Below are 20,271 nucleotides of genomic sequence, written 5' to 3' on the forward strand. Positions count from 1 at the left end.
TGAAGAGTCTCAACCCAAAAACATTAACTATCTAATTCCCTCCATAGATGCTGTTTGACATATTGAAGTTCCACAAACCAACAATCTATTTAATTAGAAAAGAGAGTCGCAGCAACCACATGGGAACACCTTCAAATTCTGATTTTCTTCCTGTTAGGTACTATCTTAATGTAGAAATCTATTGCTGTATTCTTATTGTTATTTGGTCCAGATCCTTGAATTTCATTCCAAACCATATGGGAAGAGTACCTTAATATATGAAATGTCTACAAGCTAATTGCCAAGCTCGGAGAACACCACAACATCAAAGAACCTTAACTAGCAGTGATATAGGAGATTCCTCATGTCTGATTGGAAACATGCACCAACAACGGATGTTTGTATAATGGCTCTGAAGCAGTAAAACCTTCCAAGAACTTGAAAACACTTTAGAGAAGGACAACAAGTCAATCATTTACACTAAAAAAACGATAAAGTAAAAGAAGCTGAAATATGGAAGTATCTTTTTAAGGAACAGGAAGACCTATGAGTACACGAGAAGGAAGAATACCACAATTAGTTGAGGAAGGAAAATCTAAAAGTAAATATTGAATATTGTGCAGTTTTAGTCTCCAAGTTTGAGGAAGGCTATTCTAGCTATTGAGGGAGTGCAGCGTAGGTTCACGAGGTTAATTCCCAGGATGGCGGGACTGTCATATGTTGAAAGATTGGAGCAACTGGGGTTGTATACACTGGAATTTAGAAGAATGAGAGGGGATCTGATTGAAACATATAAGATTGTTAAGGGATTGGACATGCTAGAGGCTGGAAACATGTTCACGATGTTGGGGGAGTCCAGAACCAGAGGCCACAGTTTAAGAATAAGGGGTAGACAATTTAGAATGGAGTCGAGGAAAAACTTTTTCACACAGAGCGTTGTGGTTCTGTGGAATGCTCTGCCTCAGGAGGCAGTGGAGGCCAATTCTCTGGATTCTTTCAAAAAAAGAGTTAGATAGAGCTCTTAAAGATAGTAGTGTGAAGGGATATGGGGAGAAGGCAGGAAAAGGGTACTGACTGTGGATGATCAGCCATGATCACAGTGAGTGGTGGTGCTGGCTCAAAGGGCTGAATGGCCTACTCCTGCGCCTATTGTCTATTGTCTATTGTCTATTAAATGACAAGATGTTAAACAAGCATTTTGTAGATGACTTCACTGTAGAAGGTACCAAAACACCCACCATATGATGAAAATAAGAGGCAAAATGGAGGGAAGACATGGTCACTGGAGAAATACAATTGGGTAAACCAATAGGCATGAAAGCTGACCTGACCTCCTTCCTAGTGGAGATAAGTAATGTGTAGGCTGTGAATTCCTGGGATTCTGAAAGAATCCCAATAATTGGAACACCATAAATGTAACTGTTCTATTATAGAAAGGAGCTAGAGAAGGACTCTGAGAAAATAGTAAGAAGATTAGGCAGTCAACATGCTTGACAGAATGGGACAGTATATTTGACACATATGTTAGAGATATTTGGGGATGTAGCTTTCAGTGTGGATAACGAGAAAATCGTTGCTATGGTATAGTTGGATTTCTAAAAGGCAGTTGACAAAGAGCCACAAAAAATACATGCAACAAGTCAAAAGCTGTGATATTGATAGAAAGGTAATATTGAAGTACTATGGTGATTTCTGCTTCAACTGTTTAAAACTTACATTAAGGACACGAGGAGGAATTTCTTCAGCCAAAGGGTGGTGAATCTGTTGAAGTTACTGTCACAGAAGGCTGAGAAGACCAAATCATTAGGTGTATTTAAGGTAGAATCTCGTAAGTTCTTAATTGTTAAAGGAGTTAAAGGTTGCAGGGAGAAGGCAGGAGAATGGGGCTGAAAGAAACATCAGCCATGATTGAATGGCGGAGCAGACTTGGTGGCCTAGATCTGCACCGACATTTTATGGTCTTATGGATATGACCAAGCATGTAGCATACATATTTGCTAATGATGCAAATATAGCAGACAAAGTCATTTTAAGAATGACAAAAAATATTCCACAAGAGAATAATAGATAGGTCAGCTAAATGGAAAAATATAGTATATCTTGTAAAAATGTGAGTGACACAAGGAGGTGGATGGGAATGGACCCAACTGCAAGACACAGACACTGAAGTACTAGGGACAGGACTAGGATACAGGGTGAGGGCAAGGACATGGACACGAAAACCGGGAACCCGGAGCAGGACTGGACAAGAGAGCAAGGAGCCCAGGCTTGGACTCCAAGCCTGAGACTGGACAAGGACCCAGTACCTGGGTCTTGCCTCTGGCTCAGACACCAGAACTAGGCAAGGACGAGGCTTGGCAGGCAGGCAGGATGAGGCTGGAGTCTTCAGGCTTGAGGCTGGGCAGGCTCCTACTGGGCAGGGCGCGGATCACCACCCGACGGAGGCATGGGACAGGAAGGGACAGAACCAACCGCAGGTAATGGCAAGACGGCCTGGCTTACCCAACGGAGGCAAGGGACAGGAAGGGACAGAACCAGCCGCAGGGTAATGGCAAGACAGTCTGACTTACCTGACGGAGGCAAGGGACAGGAATGGAGCTAGGTACGGGGTAGCTCCAGGACAAGACTGAAGATGAGACGAGGCAAGAGTTACCAGCAAGAGCAGCAAAGGCATCAGGCAATGCAAGGCAAAACAAGAACCTCAGGCAAGGTGAGAGTTACCGGCAAGAAAAGGCAAGGCTTCAGGCGAGGAAACAGAAGGCAGAGGAAGGGATACAAGGAGTAAGGACAAGAACAATCCAGCAGCCATGCCCTGGTCTCTGAAGTTATTTATGCAGCCAGCCCCAACGAGCATCAGCTGCCTTAATTGGAGCTCAACAAGAACAGAAACAGGGTAGACAGGAAAACCTGGAGCAAGGGCCGATGGACCGGACCATGAACCGGAATACGGACTTCACAGACTGGACCATGACAGTACCCCCCCTCTACGGGAGCCTCCTGGCAACCAAACAGGGTATCCAGACTATGGATGACCTGGGCAGGTGGGAGGGTATTTAACAGAAAGGAACTCCAGGTGGCAAGAGGAAAATAACGGTGTCTGTGTTGCTGGGTCCATGGGTGGCTGGATCGTTCTGAAGCAAGGAGATGGCTGGGAATGGACCCAAGTGCAAGACACAGATACTGAAATACTAGGGACAGGACTAGGATACAGGGTGAGGGCAAGGACATGGACACGAAAATCGGGAACCCAGAACAGGACTGGACAAGAGAGCTAGGAGCCTGGGCTTAGACTCCGAGCCAGAGACTGGACAAGGAACCAGTACCTGGGTCTTTCCTCTGGCTCGGACACCAGAAATAGGCAAGTTCGAGGCTTGGCAGGCAGGCAGGATGAGGCTGGAGTCTTCAGGCTTGAGGCTAGAGACGAGGCTTGGCAGGAGGCAGGAGGCTGGAGTCTTCAGGCTTCAGGCTAGAGGCTAGAGAGGAGGCTTGGCAGGAGGCAGGAGGCTGGAGTCTTCAGGCTTCAGGCTAGAGGCTAGAGAGGAGGCATGGCAGGAGGCAGGAGGCTGGGGTCTTCAGGTTTGAGGCTAGAGACTAGAGACTTAAGGCGAAGCTTGGCAGGAGGCAAGAGGCTGGAGTCTTCAGGCTTGAGGCTAGAGGCTAGAGACTTGAGGCAAGGCTTGACAGGAGGCAGGAGTCTTCAGGCTTGAGGCTAGAGACTAGAGACTTAAGGCGAAGCTTGGCAGGAGGCAAGAGGCTGGAGTCTTCAGGCTTGAGGCTAGAGGCTAGAGACTTGAGGCAAGGCTTGACAGGAGGCAGGAGTCTTCAGGCTTGAGGCTAGGCAGGAGGATGGAGTCTTCAGGCTTGAGGCTAGGCAGGCTCCTCCTGGGCAGGGCGCAGTACTCCTGGGCAGGGCGTGGATCACCACCCGACGGAGACATGGGACAGGAAGGGACAGAACCAACCACAGGTAATGGCAAGATGGCCTGGCTTACCCGACGGAGGCAAGGGACAGGAAGGGACAGAACCAGCTGCAGGGTAATGGCAAGACAGCCTGGCTTACCTGGGCAAAGGCAAGGGACAGGAAGGGAGCTAGGTACAGGGTGGCTCCAGGACAAGACTGCAGGCAAGATGAGGCGAGAGTTACCAGCAAGACAAGGCAAGGCTTCAGGCAATGCAAGGTGAGACGAGAACTTCAAGCGAGGTGAGAGTTACCGGCAAGACAAGGCAGGGCTTCAGGCAAGGAAACAGAAGACAGAGGAAGGGATACAAGGAGTAAGGACAAAAACAATCCAGCAGCCACACCCTGGTCTCTGAAGGTATTTATGCAGCCAGCCCCAACGAGCATCAGCTGCCTCAATTAGAGCTCAACAAGGACAGAAACAGGGTAGACAGGAAAACTTGGAGCAAGGGTTGATGGACCAGACCATGAACCGGAATATGGACTTCACGGACCGGACCATGACAGTGATATTATCCACCTTAGCTGGAAGAATAGAAAAACTGAATACTACCTTAATATTGTGAGACTATCTTGCCAGTGCGCAGAGAGACCTGTGTGTACTTGTAAAACAAATTTCAGGAAGTTAGGATACCGATACACTGTAATTAAGAAGGTAAATGTAGTGTCAGCCTTTGGTGTAAGGGGAATACTGCAGGACTGTAGTGAAGTTTTGTTACAACTGTATAGGACTCCAGAGGTAGGACAGGCTGAGTACTGCATATTGGTTTGGTGTCGGTAAGGAAATGAACGATTCTCAAAGGCAGTTCTAAGAAGGTTCTTTAGGTTGCTTCCTAGGAAGGAGAGATACTCCTATGGGGAAATGTTGAGTTGATAAGACCGTATTTTCTCAATTTCAGAAGAATGAGCAGTGGTCAAAGTGAAACATGAATCATTCTGAGGGAGAGTAGATGGTGAGAGATAGCTTCCCCTGAATGGAGAATTATCAAACAAGGGGGCATGGTTTAAGGCCAAGATATAACTCAGAACCTATAGTCCTGGCCACATCCTCATAAATCTTTTCTGCACTCTTTCCAGTTTATCTACACATTCCCTATAGAAGAGTGTCCAAAACTGTACACAGTTCTCCAAATGTGGCCTCACCATTGACTTACACAACTGCAACATAATGTCCTAACTCCTATACTCAATGCCATAACTGATGAAGGCCAGTAAGCCAGATGCCTTTTTTACCTGTGACACCAACTTTCAATGAACTATGCAGTTGTACTCCTAGCTCCCTCTGTTCCATTGCTGTCCTATTGCCAAAGAATCAGAAAATTAGGTTTATTATTACTCTTACATATTATTGGTAATAGTTTATCATTACATACAGTATGTCGTGAAATTTGTTTTGTGGCAGCAATACAGTCAAGATAATACAATTATTACAAGTTACAAAAATATATGCATGCAAAGTATAAAAATGGGCAAAGGACGGATAACAAGGTAGTGCTTGTGGGCTTATGCACTCATTTAGAAATCTCATGGTGGATGGAAGAAGTTGTTCTTAAAACATTGTGTGTGGGTCTTCAGGCTCCTGTACTTCTTCCCTGATGGTAGCCACATGAAGATGGTATGTCCTGGATGGTGAGGGGGTTTAGTTATGATGTCATCTTGAAGATGTCCTAGAGGTGCAGAGGATTGTGCCTATGATGGAGTTGGCGTAGTTTACAACTCTCTGCAGCCTTTTGTGATCCTGTGCATTGGAGCCTCTATACCAAACTTTGATGCAACTAGTCATAAGCTCCCCACTGTACATTTCTAGAAAATTGCTAGTCTTTGGTGACATATCAAGTCACCTCAAACTCTTAATGAAGTAGAGCCATTGGTGTGCCTTCTTTGTTATTGCATCAATACATTGAGCTCAAGGTAGTTTCTCTGAGATGTTGACACCCTGGAACTTAAAACTACTCATCCTTCCCACCACTGACTGCTCACTGAATTACCATTCGTAGTGAAAATCCTATGCTGGTTTGACTTTTCAATATGCATCATGTCTCAGTTATCTGTACTGAAATCCATTTTCCACTCTTGAGCCCACTTCCCTAAAAGATCATGATTCCCCTGTAATCTACTATAACTTTCTTTATTACTAACAACATCTCCTAATTTTGTGTCATCCACAAACACATTGACCAAGCCTCATGCATTTGCATCCAAATCATTTATATAAATAATGAATGAAAACGATCCCAACATCAACCCTTGCAGTATACCTCTAGTTCCGTTCCAAGAAACAACCTTGAACCACCACCTCAGCTTCCTACTTTCAAGCCAATTTTGATTCCACCTAACAAGCTCTCCCTGGGATCCATGGAACCCAACCCTCCAGGCCACCCTACCATGTGGGTCCTTGTTGAAGGCCTTGTTAAAGTCCAAACATCCACTGCCCTACACTCATCTAGCTTTATTATTACCTCTCCTCCTAATCAGACTATGTCCATCCAAAATGCCATTCCATTAGACAGCAGGACAACATTAGTCACCTTCCAGTCTTCAGGAACTTCACCAGTAGCTAATGATGAAGCAACTATCTCCATTAGGACCTCTGCAATTTCCTCTCCAGCCTCCACAAAGTCTCAGGATGCACTCAATCAAGCCCCAGGGTTTATCCATCTTAATGTGTGGTAAGGCTACGAATATCACTTTCCTGATAATATGAATGTCCTCCAAAACATCACCACTTGTTTCCTTTTCCTCTCGAGCAACTACAATTTCCTTCTCAGTAAGCAATGAGGGGATATATTCATTAAAAATCCCATCCATTTCCTGCGGTTCAAGACATAGGCAACCATTGTGGTCTCTAAGAGAACCTATTCTCTCACTAGCCACTCTTTTACTCTTAATATAGATTTAGAGCCCCTTAGATTTTCCATAATCTTATTTGCCAGATCTATCTCATATTTTCTCCTTGTGACATAAAGCAGAACTTGAAGGATTTTTTGATGAACATGGATGGGAAATTGGCCAGCCTAACATTACAAATAGAAAACAAAAAATGTCCTCAATGCAGGCTGTTGCGGAGAGGTCAACACTCTCCCTAGCTATTGTCTCAGGTTGAAATAGAGCATTCATAATCTTAGCCTGATAGTTAACCTAGCAGTCAACTTTATTACCCATGTGCAGTCCTGCACAACAAAATCTTGTACCTGTTGTGTCAAATCCATGATTCATGCAGTTCTAATAGATGGATGGATAGATACTTTATTGATCCCAAAGGAAATTATAGTATCACAGTAGCATTACAAGTGCACAGAGAAAGATATTAGAAGAAAAGTAGAAAGAATAAAAAATAAGTTACCACAAACAGTCTAACAGGAGGGAGTCATCACTTCAACCACATCCTCACCATCAATAGTAACAGGGAGCAATGTAGGCTGAGACTTCCTAAAGTCTCCTTTGTCTTACTAATATTGAGCTGCAGTTAATTGAGATTGCACCATTTGACAAAGTCCTTCACCAGGGCCCTGTATGCATGCTCCTGTCCTCCCTTTATATACCCAACTATTGCGGAGTCATCAGAGAATTTCTGCAGATGACATGACTTGGTGTTGTATCTAACGTCCACTTTCCTCCATTTTAGCTCACTGTTTCTTCTCACATCTTTTTCTTCCCTCAGACCATCAGCTGGGTACAATGTGGAAAATCCACGTAAAAATGAAAAGTCAATAAAAATGTAAATGAGAAATAAAAGAGGGCTGTAAAATGTTGGTCAAAAATTAACAGTATTGAGGGGTGTGACATTTTTAACTCCTTCCACTGGGCAAAAAAATCTATCAGAATGCGAGACTGAAGCCAAGTTCTTTATATCTAGTAAGGCATCCACCTAACTTTGAAAAGAGAATCAATTGCCTTTTCCAAAGCTTCATCTGCCCTTGCAGATGGTCACTGGTTTAATCAGATTACATTCTGTAGTTTCATAGACATGTCTAGAATGGTATAAATAGTACCATTAAGTTCTCATCTAGAAATTTGATTTTGGATTGAATCCTCTGGAACTTAATTCTTAAAGTAACTAAAATGTGTGCATAACACAATCAAACCGTGCATGAATTTCTCTCCCTACGTTTCTTGGAAGCTCAGATAATACAATTAAGTGGGGTATAGATAGAGTAAATGCTATCAGGCTTTTTCCACTGGGGTTGAGTAAGACTACAACTAGAGGTCATGGGTTAAGGGTGAAAGGTGAAATGTTTCTGCAAACCTGAGGGGAGAACTTCTTCACTCAAAGGGTGGTGAGAGTGTGGAGCAAGCTCCCAGCAGAAGTGGTGGACAGAGGTTTGATTTCAAAATTGAAGAGAAGTTAGGTTAAGTACATGGATGGGAGGGGTATGGAGTGCTGTAGCCCAGGTGTAGATTGATAGGACTAGACAGACCAATAGTTCAACATGGACTAGATGGGCCAAAGATTCTGTGCTGTAGTGCTCCATGACTCTAATTCTCTTAATTCGTGAATTGACGTTCCATGGATAAGTTTATTAAGAGGCTACCATCAATGAGTGACATGGAATCTCCCGCCCCTGGCCTCTCTGATTTTAATGGAACAAAGGAATGCAGATGTTGAAAGCCAAATCAAAATGAAACTGAGAATACTAAAAAAAAATTATTTCAGAATACTGTTTTTGTCTCTGCGTTTTCTAGCCGGGGTTTCATTCTCTCCCATCATTCATCCTACAAAGTTATAATGTAAGAATGTCTGGACAGCCAGATTTCTGAAAATATTAGTTTGTTAAAAATAAATATTTGAGTAAATGCAAATATTCTAAGCTTCATTTTTTCTATTTTGTAATCCCTACAGATTTCCTTCTGGTTTCCCATCTTTAAAATGAAGCAACAAAAAAATGAACTACAGAAGCAGAATAATATGATCATATGTTACCAGAGCTCTGATGAAGTCCACATTGAGCTCTGACTGATGATGGATCAAATGTTAAGGAAAGGTCAAACATTAGTTCATGGGTGGTTATAACTTGAAGTGGTTGACTTTTATCGATTATTATAAATATGCTTTGCAGCGATCTTGCTGTATTTTATGTAGATTTTCTATTATTTTATATCATATTTATGTTACCAGTAAAATTTGTTAAGTAACTTGGCTTGAAATGAATTCTGTTCCATAATGTTGTTTAATTATTCACTGATGGTGCAGGAAAAGTTTGCCTCACACTCTCTTCTGCCCCATGAATAAACTTTTATCAAGAACAAAGAGTTTCAGTTATGCACAGCAAAGTGGAGCTGGAATTGTTCTTAGAGCAAAGATTAAGGTAATGTATTTAAAATCGTAGATGTTGCATAAAGGAAGAAAACAACTTCTTGAGACTGTGTGGCTGAGCATCATAAAACAGAATCTCAAACTAAATGACACAACTTTACACATTGTTATGATCTTAATCACAATCTGAGAAGTTCTCTTAGTTTCTTTCAAAGGGCAAGATTTAGATAAATGTTTGCAACAGAAAGGTTTTTAAGGCAAAATGGGAAGAAAGTGGTTGCACACATTGTTGAAAACTGTAGCAGAAAGACATGGTAGGCACAACAGATAGACTGAACTCTTTCTGAAATGTTTTCCATTAAGTCCATTTCTTGTCATTAGTATCTATTCTTCTCCAATTTTTCTTCACTTACTGTGCCTCATTTTCAACTAAATCAAATACCCCCACTTGTTGTCTGTTATGCTGATCAACCATCATATCATCTGACCTGCTGGCCCTCAGACCTAATTGATGACAGGAGCCCAGATCCACTGACCCTGCCCCCATCTCAAGATCAATCATTTTTTACGACCCCTGAGCAGTAGTTGAATTCTCCAAACACACCACATCTGCTCAATCTTCACATTCCTCCCTGTGATCACTAGCAACTGAGCCTACTTACTGAGCTGATGCAATACCATCCTTTCACGGTGATCTTCTCTGGACTTAGCTCGGGACTCACCCAATTTCCTTTCATGCTCTGTTCAGATGAAGTATATAAAGTCAATCTTGACTCACAATATAAATCCATTGAATAAGATGAAGACAGGAGGGTGTGGAACTGAGGGGAGTGTATCTGGGATGCCAGGTACCACCATTGAGCCCTCTGGAGACGTCGTGGGCTTATCAACAAAACGTCAAAGAGGAAGGTGCCCACCTGATGACCCCGATGATGTATCTACCCTCCATCCTTGTCACCGCTCCAAGCCCACTGCCAACATTGAGAGTGCCGACCTACCATAGGGATTGAAACATCAAGTCCTAGTAGCTCTACTAATGAACTTGCACTGTGTTCCTTCTAATTGAAATCTCAGCTTTCAATGAAATAGGAACTACAAGCTTCTTATGGTTACTCTCACTTTACCACATTGATTCTAACTAATAATGAAGGAAAACCTTTCGCTTTTATGAAATATTTATGGAACAGTCAAATTACGAACCCAGAACAAAATGAAATTTGTCAGGACATCATTCATAAAGTTAGGTGGGGTTCAGGAAAAAAACTAGTCATCCAGTAAAGATTGCTAAATTTTATCTTACTGTTTAGTTGAATGCTTGCATGAAGAATTGGTAAAGATCGGAATGATCTCTGAGGAGGAGCGCTGAGATGAAAATGTTTCAAAAGACCAATGCTGTGCTGGGAATGGATTTTGTGGAAAGCTGAGCTCAAAGGAATTAGTGATATCTCTCAATCTTTAATGTCTTTGTAAACTAAAATATCCTCTCCTGAAGGTTCTGTTTGAACTATTATAGCAAAAACAATGTGCTTCAGATGGAAAAGCAGATCACCATCAATCTTCATGCTCTTATTTAAAGATAAGACCATAAGATCACTAATTATGGTCTTACGGTCTTAATTAAAGATGTTACTAACTAAAAATGTGTTAGTTTTACACAACTGTTGTTTGATTATACACATTCTATTAATTCATTGGAGAATAAATCTTTGTTATTTATTTATATTTTCATGCTGCCAGTTTTTGTTCTTCTGGTATAACGGTGTCTGCTGTATTCTATACTGAATGACTTTGGATCATGATGCATTTGCTGCTGCTTACTTCACTGCCCATCACTTGCACCTGATGGTAACCCTTGACAACATTAACTCTACCTTACAGAAGCACTTGGTTCATTCTCCCGAATTGTAATAAATAGAAAAGATGAAGGAACATTCCTTCTCACTCCAATCTTCCAACATACCTGACCCCTTCTTTCATTACCACAAACCCCCCCCCCAAATTTTCCACTTCAAATCACACTATTTGAAATATATATGCCTCATGCATCTAATAAAGTGGCCACTAGTGTCTGTTTGTGTTCTTTTGCTGCTGTAGCCCATCCACTTCAAGATTCTATGTGTTGTGCATTCAGAGATGCTCTTTTGCAGATCACTGTTGTAACATATGGTTATTTGAGTGACAGTTGCCTTCCTGTCAGTTTGAACCAATCTGACATTCTCCTCTTCATCATCATCATTATTATGTGCCCTGTTGTATGACGGAGGTGAACACAGTCTCATGACCATGACTGTTTTTGGCAAATTTTTCTAGAGAAGTGGTTTGCCATTGCTTTCCTCTGGGCAGTGTCTTTACAAGATGGGTGACCCCATCCATTATCAATACTCTTCAGAGAGTGTCTGCTTGGTGTCAGTGGTCACATAACCAGGACTTGTGATATAACACCAGGGGCTCATACGACCATCCACCACCTGTTCCCATGGTTTCAGATGACTCTGATCATGAGGCAGGGCAGGAGCTACATCTTGCCCAAGGGTAAACTGCAGGCTAGCAGAGGGAAAGAGTGCCTTACACCTTCTTTGGTAGAGACCTATTCCACCCCACCACTCTATTCTCCTCTTACCTCTCTCATTAAAAAGGCGATTTCCACCAAAAAAAACTGCTGTTCATTGCACATTTTTTTGTTTCTCACACTATTCTCTGTAAACTCTGCATGAAAATCCCAGAGATCAACAGTTTCTGAGATAGTCAAACCACCGTCTGCCACCAACAATCATTCCATGGTCAAAGATCAGGTTTCTTCCCCATTCTGATGTTCGTCTGGACGACGATTGAACCTCTTGACCATCCTTTTATGCATTGAGTTGATGCCACATGATTTGATGATTAGGTAGTTGAATTTACAAACAGATATGTAGATATACCTAATAAAGTAGTGAATATAGTTAGAAATATAGTTAATATAGTTAGAAATGCCCCCTCCTACTGTATTTCACTGGTTTTCACAAACTATGTTGTGTTTGAATTTGGAAAAAAATTAGAAGTGTGGTTTATGACCCTTCCATTAAATTTGAAAAAACTTGGAGGCCACTTATTCAGCATTTTCATATGATGTAATTCGACCATTTCCAAACTTATTTTACTTCTCTGTAGTGTTGGTTGAGAGGAATGGAGTTGTTGACACTAAGGTTTTCTTTTCTTCCATTTTTACGTTGTTAAAATTGCCCAAGTCTTTTTAGTTTAGTTGACTAATTCTGTATAGATTAGGTTTTTTTGGGGGGTGGGGTTTGTTTTCTTAAATTTTTTTTTTCTTTTTCATGATTTTTCTCCAGTTATTTTTTTTTGTCCTGCATTATTCATTGTTATCCTATATGATTGGGAGTCTTGTCAATTTATACTATTTGGTTTTATAATTACTCATCTTAAGTATAACAATGTATTTCCAACAAGTTTGTATTATTGCTATGTTATCTATAGTTTTATGAAACTAATAAAAAGATTGAAAAAGAAAGAAAAGAAAGAAACGCCAAGTGCATGTTCTGTCTTGAGACCTTCATCACTGAAGCCGACTTGATTCAGTCCAATCCTAAATCTAACGTTCAAAGGTTCATTTATTATCAAAGTATACAATTCCGAAATTCTTCTTTTCTGGGTAGCATCTACCCCCAAATCCCCCCTTCCCTGCACAAAAAAACAAACTAAAAAGGAACAGGCACATCAACCCCCAAATTCCCCCCACACATAAAAAAAATGAGAAAGATTGGCCGAAAAACACAGAATACAAAAAAACTACAAGTCTGAAAAAGTCTATGGTCCAAGTCTACATCCAAAATGCAGAAAACTTCATTAACGTTCTCTGGGCACAGCGGCATTGTTCTTGAGAAGGTACTTGAGAACTTTTCCTGAGAAGATAGAAGTGAGCCACTTTCTTGAACCATTCAGGCAAAAGTTGTCTCATGTTTTTAGGGTAGGGAATTCTGAAATGTAGAATCATTGAAGATGTAGGAACAGCAATATATTTCCAAGTAAGAAAGATTTGTAATGGAAAGTAAAGTACAAAGGCCTGTATTCCCCTGCCCTGATTCCATTGTTCTTGATGATGTAGGTTTGGGCTCAAAAAGCACAATTTGAGGCTTACACACAATGCAACTGTGCAGCCTTGATGGGGAGAGTGAATGTTTTAAGGATGGTTGGAGTTCCAGCTAAGCAGGCTCCTGAATGTTGTTAAGATTCTAGAGTACTGTTGGAGCTACACACAACCAGGCAAATGGAGAGTTATTCACCATGTTCCAGAGTACTGCCTTGAAGATGGTGAAAAGTCTTTGGTGTGCAAAGAAATGAGTCAATCACTACATGATACCAAGCCTCCAAACTGCTTCTGTACACAAACTACTGTGTGAGTAGCCTAAGTACATAATTCATCAATGGTGATCCTCAAGTTATTGATAATGGAGGGTGGAGGATTACTTGGCAACATGGGAACCAATCATAGCAGCACTCATTGGTCAGGGAAGCCCTCAGAGCAGTCTTTAAGGAGTGGAGAAAACACTTACATAGGTCACTGGTCTGTGGGTGATACACCATGGTGTGATGTATCCTAACATGGAGGTTCTGGGCCATTGCAGCCGAGAGGTCTGAAATGAATTGGGGACCTCAGTCAGAGGAAATATCAGAAGGAGTATCAAACTGAGTAACCCAGGAGCTGATGGACACCTGAGCCACATCTGCAGCCATTGTCAATGCTAGAGGAATGACCTCTGGCCACCTGGTAGTATGGTCCACCATAATAGGAAGGTGCAAGAAACCATAGGATGGGGGAAGAAGATCAACAATGTCCACATTGAGATGGTCAAACCATCGCTCAGGGACCTCAAAAGGCACCAATGGGACCTGAACATGACGGTTAATTTTTTCCTGTTTGCACTCCACACAGGCTCAGTCCAATCGTGCACATCCTTTCTGAGGTCATGTCAAACAAACTTTAGTGCAACCAGTTTCTGGGAGGCCTTCTGGCCCAGATGGGAGAGGCCACATATGGAACCGAAAACAGTCCATCTCCAGTTTGTGGGCACAAGGGGGCATGGGCAACCAGTTGTGACACCCCTCAGGAGAGAAACCCCAGCCTCCCCAAACTTAATATCAGCCAATTCAGGCCCGCAACTGCTGTTCTTTAAGCCTGGCCCTCTGGATCAGTAACTTGGTTGGCTGCCATGCCAGCATGATCAACCCCTATGTGTACGGCCTCAATGGAGAGGCAATCAGCCACAGCATTATTCTTCTCCTTGAAATGTTGTGTATCAGTTGTGAACTCTGATGCGTAGGCTAGTTGGTGTTGCTGCCATGCAGACCAAGGGTCTGATATTTTGGCCATGGCGTGCACGAGGGGTTTGTGGTCAACGAACACTGTGAAATGCCAACCCACTAGAAGAAAACAAAAATGGCAGACAGCGAGATAGAGACCGAGAAGCTCACAGACCAGGCTTTTCCTTAAGGGGGACAGAGCTGCCGAATGAAGAAGGTGAGCAGCTGCCACACGTCTCCAGCCAGCTGTTCATTCACAGCACCCACAGCATAGTCTGAGGCGTCAATTGTAATGGCTATGGGTGCATTGAGAGAGGGTGCACCAGTAGGATCCTGTTAGAAAGAGGTCTTTTGGTATCATCAAATGAACTGGTCAGGAGGAGCAAAGGTTCAGCAGCTCGCAGAATGAAGTGGTGATAGAAATTCACCATGCCTGAAAAGTCCTGTAGCTTTTTAGTAGTGTAGGCGGAGGGAAATCCAAAAAAACAGCTAGTTTTGAGAAGAGGGGTTGCGCATCTTCTGTGGAGCTGCTATGACCAAGAAAGTCAATGGTTGACAAAACAAACTGCATTTAGCAGGGTTGATAATCAACTCGCATTGGTTTAAGCACTCAAAAAGTGTGCAGAGATTAGATATGTGTTCAGATTTGGATGCACTGTAGATAGGTATGTAATCCTGGTAAACAATAAGAAAATCTTTTAATACAGAATCAATCAGCCATTTGAAAGTCTGTGCTGCATTTTTCAGTCCAAATTGCATATGCAGAAACTCAAAAAGGCCAAACAGAGTTATCACAGCCACTTTGGGAATTTCCTCCCAGCACACAACCACTAACTAGATCAACTTTGGAAAAAAAGAACTTTCCAACTAAACACACTGAGAAGTCTTGAATGTGTGGCACCAGCTGGCATCTTTAAGGCATCAGTAATCACCACATGGGCGGCAACCACTTAGAGACCATATGGACCATAAGACCATAAGACAAAGGAGCGGAAGTCGGCCATTCGGCCCATTCAGTCTGCTCTGCCATTTTATCATGAGCTGATATATTCTCCCATTTAGTCCCACTCCCCTGTCTTCTCACCATAACCTTTGATGCCCTGGTTACTCAGATACCTATTAATCTCTGCCTTAAATACACCCAATGACTTAGCCTCCACTGCTGCCCGTGGCAACAAATTCCATAGATTCACCACCCTCTGACTAAAAAAATTTCTTCGCATTTCTGTTCTGAATGGGTGCCCTTCAATCCTTAAGTCATGCCCTCCCGTACTAGGCTCCTCCATAATGGGAAACAACTTTGCCACATCCACTCTGTCCATGCCTTTCAACATTCAAAATGTTTCTATGAGGTCTCCCCTCATTCTTCTAAACTCCAAGGAATACAGTCCAAGAACGGACAAACGTTCCTCATATGTTAACCCTCTCATTCCTGGAATCATTCTAGTGAATCTTCTCTGTACCCTTTCCAACGTCAGCACATCCTTTCTTAAATAAGGAGACCAAAACTGCTCACAGTATTCCAAGTGAGGTCTCACGTGCCTTATAGAGCCTCAACATCACATCCCTGCTCCTATACTCTATTCCTCTAGAAATGAATGTCAACATTGCATTCGCCTTCTTCACCACCAACTCAACCTGGAGGTTAACCTTAAGGGTATCCTGTACGAGGACTCCCAAGTCCCATTGCATCTCAGAACTTTGAATTCTTTCCCCTTTTAAATAATAGTCTGCCCGCTTATTTCTTCTGCCAAAGTGCATAACCATGCACTTTCCAACATTGTATTTAATTTGCCACTTCTTTGCCCATTCTTCCAATCTATCCAAGTCTCTCTGCAGACTCTCCGTCTCCTCAACACTACCGGCCCCTCCACCTATCTTCGTATCGCCTGCAAACTTAGCCACAAAGCCATCTATTCCATAATCCAAATCGTTGATGTACAATGTAAAAAGAAGCAGCCCCAACACAGACCCCTGTGGAACACCACTGGTAACCGGCAGCCAACCAGAATAGGATCCCTTTATTCCCATTCCCTGTTTCCTGCCAATCAGCCAATGCTCTATCCACGTATGTAACTTTCCCGTAATTCCATGGGCTCTTATCTTGTTAAGTAGCCTCATGTGTGGCACCTTGTCAAAGGCCTTCTGAAAATCCAAATATACAACATCATCTCCCTTGTCTAGTCTACTTGCAATTTCCTCAAAGAATTGTAATAGGTTTGTCTGGCAGGATTTTCCTTTAAGGAATCCATGCTGAGTTCTGCCTATCTTGTTATATGCCTCCAGGTACTCTGTAACCTCATCCTTGACAATAGACTCCAACAACTTCCCAACCACCAATGTCAAGCTAACAGGTCTAACATTTCCTTTTTGCTTCCTTGCCCCCTTCTTAAATAGTGGAGTGACATTTGAAATCTTCCAGTCCTCTGGAACCATGCCAGAATCTATCGACTTCTGAAGGATCATCGCCAATGCCTCCACAATCTCCATAGCTACTTCCTTCAGAACACGCGGGTGCATTCCACCTGGTCCGGGAGATTTATCTACCTTTATACTATTCAGCTTCCTGAGTACTTTCTCTGTCATAATTGTGACTGCGCACACTTCTCTTCCCTGCCACCCTTGAGTGCCCGGTATACTGCTAATGTCTTCCTCAGTGAAGACAGATGCAAAATACTCATTCAGTTCCTCCGCCATCTCCTTATCTCCCATTATAATTTCTCCAGCATCATTTTCTATCGGTCCTATATCTACTCGCACCTGTCTTTTACTCTTTATATACTTGAAAAAGCTTTTAGTATCCTCTTTGATATTATTTGCTAGCTTCCTTTCATAGTTAACCTTTTCACTCTTAATGACCTTCTTAGTTTCCTTTTGTAAGTTTTTAAAAACTTCCCAATCCTCTGTCTTCCCACTAATTTTTGCTTCCTTGTATGCCCTCCCTTTTTCTTTAACTTTGGCTTTGACTTCTCTTGTCAACCATGGTTGCATCCTTTTTTCATTAGAAAATTTCTTCTTTTTTGGAATATACCTGTCTTGCACCTCCCTCACTTCTCGCATAAATTCCAGCCACTGCTGCTCTGCTGTCTTTCCCGCCAGTGCCCCTTTCCAGTCAACTTTGGCCAGTTCCTCTCTCATGCCACTGTAATTTCCTTTACTCCACTGAAATACAGACACATCAGATTTCGGCTTCTCTTTTTCAAATTTCACAGTGAACTCAATCATGTTATGATCACTGCCTCCTAAGGGTTCCTTCACCTCAATCTCTCTAATCACCTCCAGTTCATTACACAATACCCAATCCAGTACAGCCGATCCCCTTAGTCGGCTCAACAACAAGTTGTTCTAAAAAGCCATCTCACAGACCTTCAACAAATTCTCTCTCTTGAGATCCAGTGCCGACCTGATTTTCCCAATCCACTCGCATGTTAAAATCCCCCACAATTATCATAACACTGCCCTTCTGAGAAGCCTTTTCTATTTCCTGTTGTAATTTATAGTCCACATCACTGCAGCTGTTTGGAGGCCTATAAATAACTGCCATCAGGGTCCTTTTACCCCTGCTATTTCTTAGCTCAACCCATAAAGATTATGCACCTTCCGATCCTATATCACCTCTTTCTAATAAAGCCACGCCTCCCCCTCTGCCTACCTTCCTATCCTTCCGATACACCGTGTATCCTTGGACGTTCAGCTCCCAGAGACATGCATCCTTTAGCCACGTCTCAGTGATGGCCACAATATCATACCTACCAATCTGTAGCTGTACGACAAGGAGGGGTGAAGCCCAAGGCTATTCATTCAGTGTACAATTCCAAGTCTTTCCATGTTGGCAAACTCAGCCTTTGCAGTTGTCAGCTTTTCTAGGTCTTTGCCTTCTGATCAATGCTAGCAGCACACTTACTTGAGCAGCTGTGACACACAGGAAGCGTCGTCATGAAAGGGTGTCTGTGATGAACAAGCCACCCTGGCAGCTGGAACAGGCCTCTGATGTCCCAATGAGCTGGCACCGTCGAAGCTGCAAGACTGTCGGCACTTCCTAGCGTTCCTACCAAAGCAAGCATGGTAAAAGCACAGGTCCAGTGTTGTCTGTTTCGCAGCTGCTGGTGTCCTTCTGTTAGGGGCCTTGCTGACCAGGCTTATTAAGGTACAGAAAGGAGGACAGATGATGCATCACTGAGTGTGACGATCAATATTTTAGCAAGTTCCCTATAGTCCATCACGGATGCATTAGCGAGGGCTACGCGAGCTAGATCAGGCACTTGCTGCATGAAAGAGTTCTTTAAAAATAAAACAAAGATGGTAATTCATCGGGAGAGACAGCATGTGGTCCATTAGCTCTGACGGCTTACCATCGTTGAGGCTGGGCGAGGAGAGCAACTGTTGGGCAAAAGCCTGTAAAAGGTGAGTTTTCAGCAAGCGGTATTTACCACGTTCAGGCAAGTGTTCAAGCAGGCTCACCTCTCTCGTAGCTGTGGAAATGCTGAGCAACACTACCACATCTAGATAGTTTCAAAGCAACAGCGCTGACCAACAAGTTCAATAACTCCAGAATCATCCTAGAGCATCAGGGTCATCAATGTAGGTTTCCACAAATAAAACAAAGTGAGGCATTTTATGTATAATGAAATCTGTAACACATTTTACTGAACTCCATAACCTATATACAAAGGTATGCTATAAATCCTTATGTAACAACATCACATCAGACCAGCCTCTCAAAGCAAAACCCCAACTTAATGGCGGTGGTTATGAATTGTGTACATTTCTCCAAATTATGTTACTCTATATATCTACCACCACTCCTGGCTGGGTGTTCTACACACTCACCTCACTCTGTAAAAAAAAATTCCCCCTATATTTTTCTCTAATCACCTTAAAATTATGCCCTGTGGTATTTCCGATTTCTTCCCTGAGATAAGGTCTCTGGCTATTCACTCAATCTACTCTATGCCTCTCCATCAAATCACTTGTAATCTTCCTTTGCTCCAAATAGACAAGTTCTAGTTTACTCAACCTATCCTCGTAAGACATGCTCTCTAATTCAGACAGCATCTGGGTAAATGTCCTCTGCACCCCCTATAAAGCGTCTACATTCTTCCTGTATATGGTGACCAGAACTGAACACAACATTCCAAGTGTGGTCTAACCATGGATTCATAGAGCTGCAACATTGTGTCATGGCTCTTAAGCTCAATCCCCCAACTAAGGAAGTCCACATACCATTCACCTTCTTAGCTGCCCTATGAACCTGCACAGCAACTTTGAGGAGTCTATGGATATAGATTCCAAGATTCTTTTTTCTCCACACTGTTAAGAATAATGCCATTAACTCTGTATTCTGTCTTCAAATTCAACCTTCCAAAGTGAATCACTTCACACTTTCCCAGGTTGAACTCCATCTGCTACTTCTCAGTCCAGCTTTGCATCTTGTCAATGTCCTGTTGTAATCTATGATAATCTTCTGTACTGTCCACAACGCCAACAACCTTTGTGTCATCTGAAAACTTACTAACACAACTTTCCATTTCCTCCATTTCCTCCATCAAGACATTTGTAAGAATTCCAAAAAGCAAGGATCCCAGAACAGATCATTGCAGAGCACCACTGGTCACCAACTTCTAGGCAGAATATAATCCATCTACTACCATGCTCTGCCTTCTTTGGGCAAGCCAGTTCTGAATCCACATAGCCATGGTCCCCTGGATTCCATGCATCCCGACTTTCTGAATGAGTCTATCATAGGGAACCTTATTGAACACTTTACTAAAATCCATACATG

At 42.5% G+C, this 20,271-nt stretch overlaps 1 protein-coding gene across 1 annotated transcript in view; it reads left to right on the plus strand.

Annotated features, from left to right (window-relative positions):
• LOC140191813 (dendritic cell-specific transmembrane protein) overlaps positions 1–9,133 on the plus strand; it is a 32,568-nt gene extending 23,435 nt beyond the window's left edge. The window contains exon 4 of the mRNA XM_072249633.1: positions 8,778–9,133. Within this exon, the coding sequence (XP_072105734.1) occupies positions 8,778–8,891 (114 nt within the window). The 3' untranslated portion in view covers positions 8,892–9,133. The remainder of the gene's footprint in view (positions 1–8,777) is intronic.
• Positions 9,134–20,271: the final 11,138 nt, after the last annotated feature.

The sequence above is a fragment of the Mobula birostris genome, chromosome 1 (assembly GCF_030028105.1).
Source record: "Mobula birostris isolate sMobBir1 chromosome 1, sMobBir1.hap1, whole genome shotgun sequence".
NCBI classification, from domain to species: Eukaryota; Metazoa; Chordata; class Chondrichthyes; order Myliobatiformes; family Myliobatidae; genus Mobula; species Mobula birostris.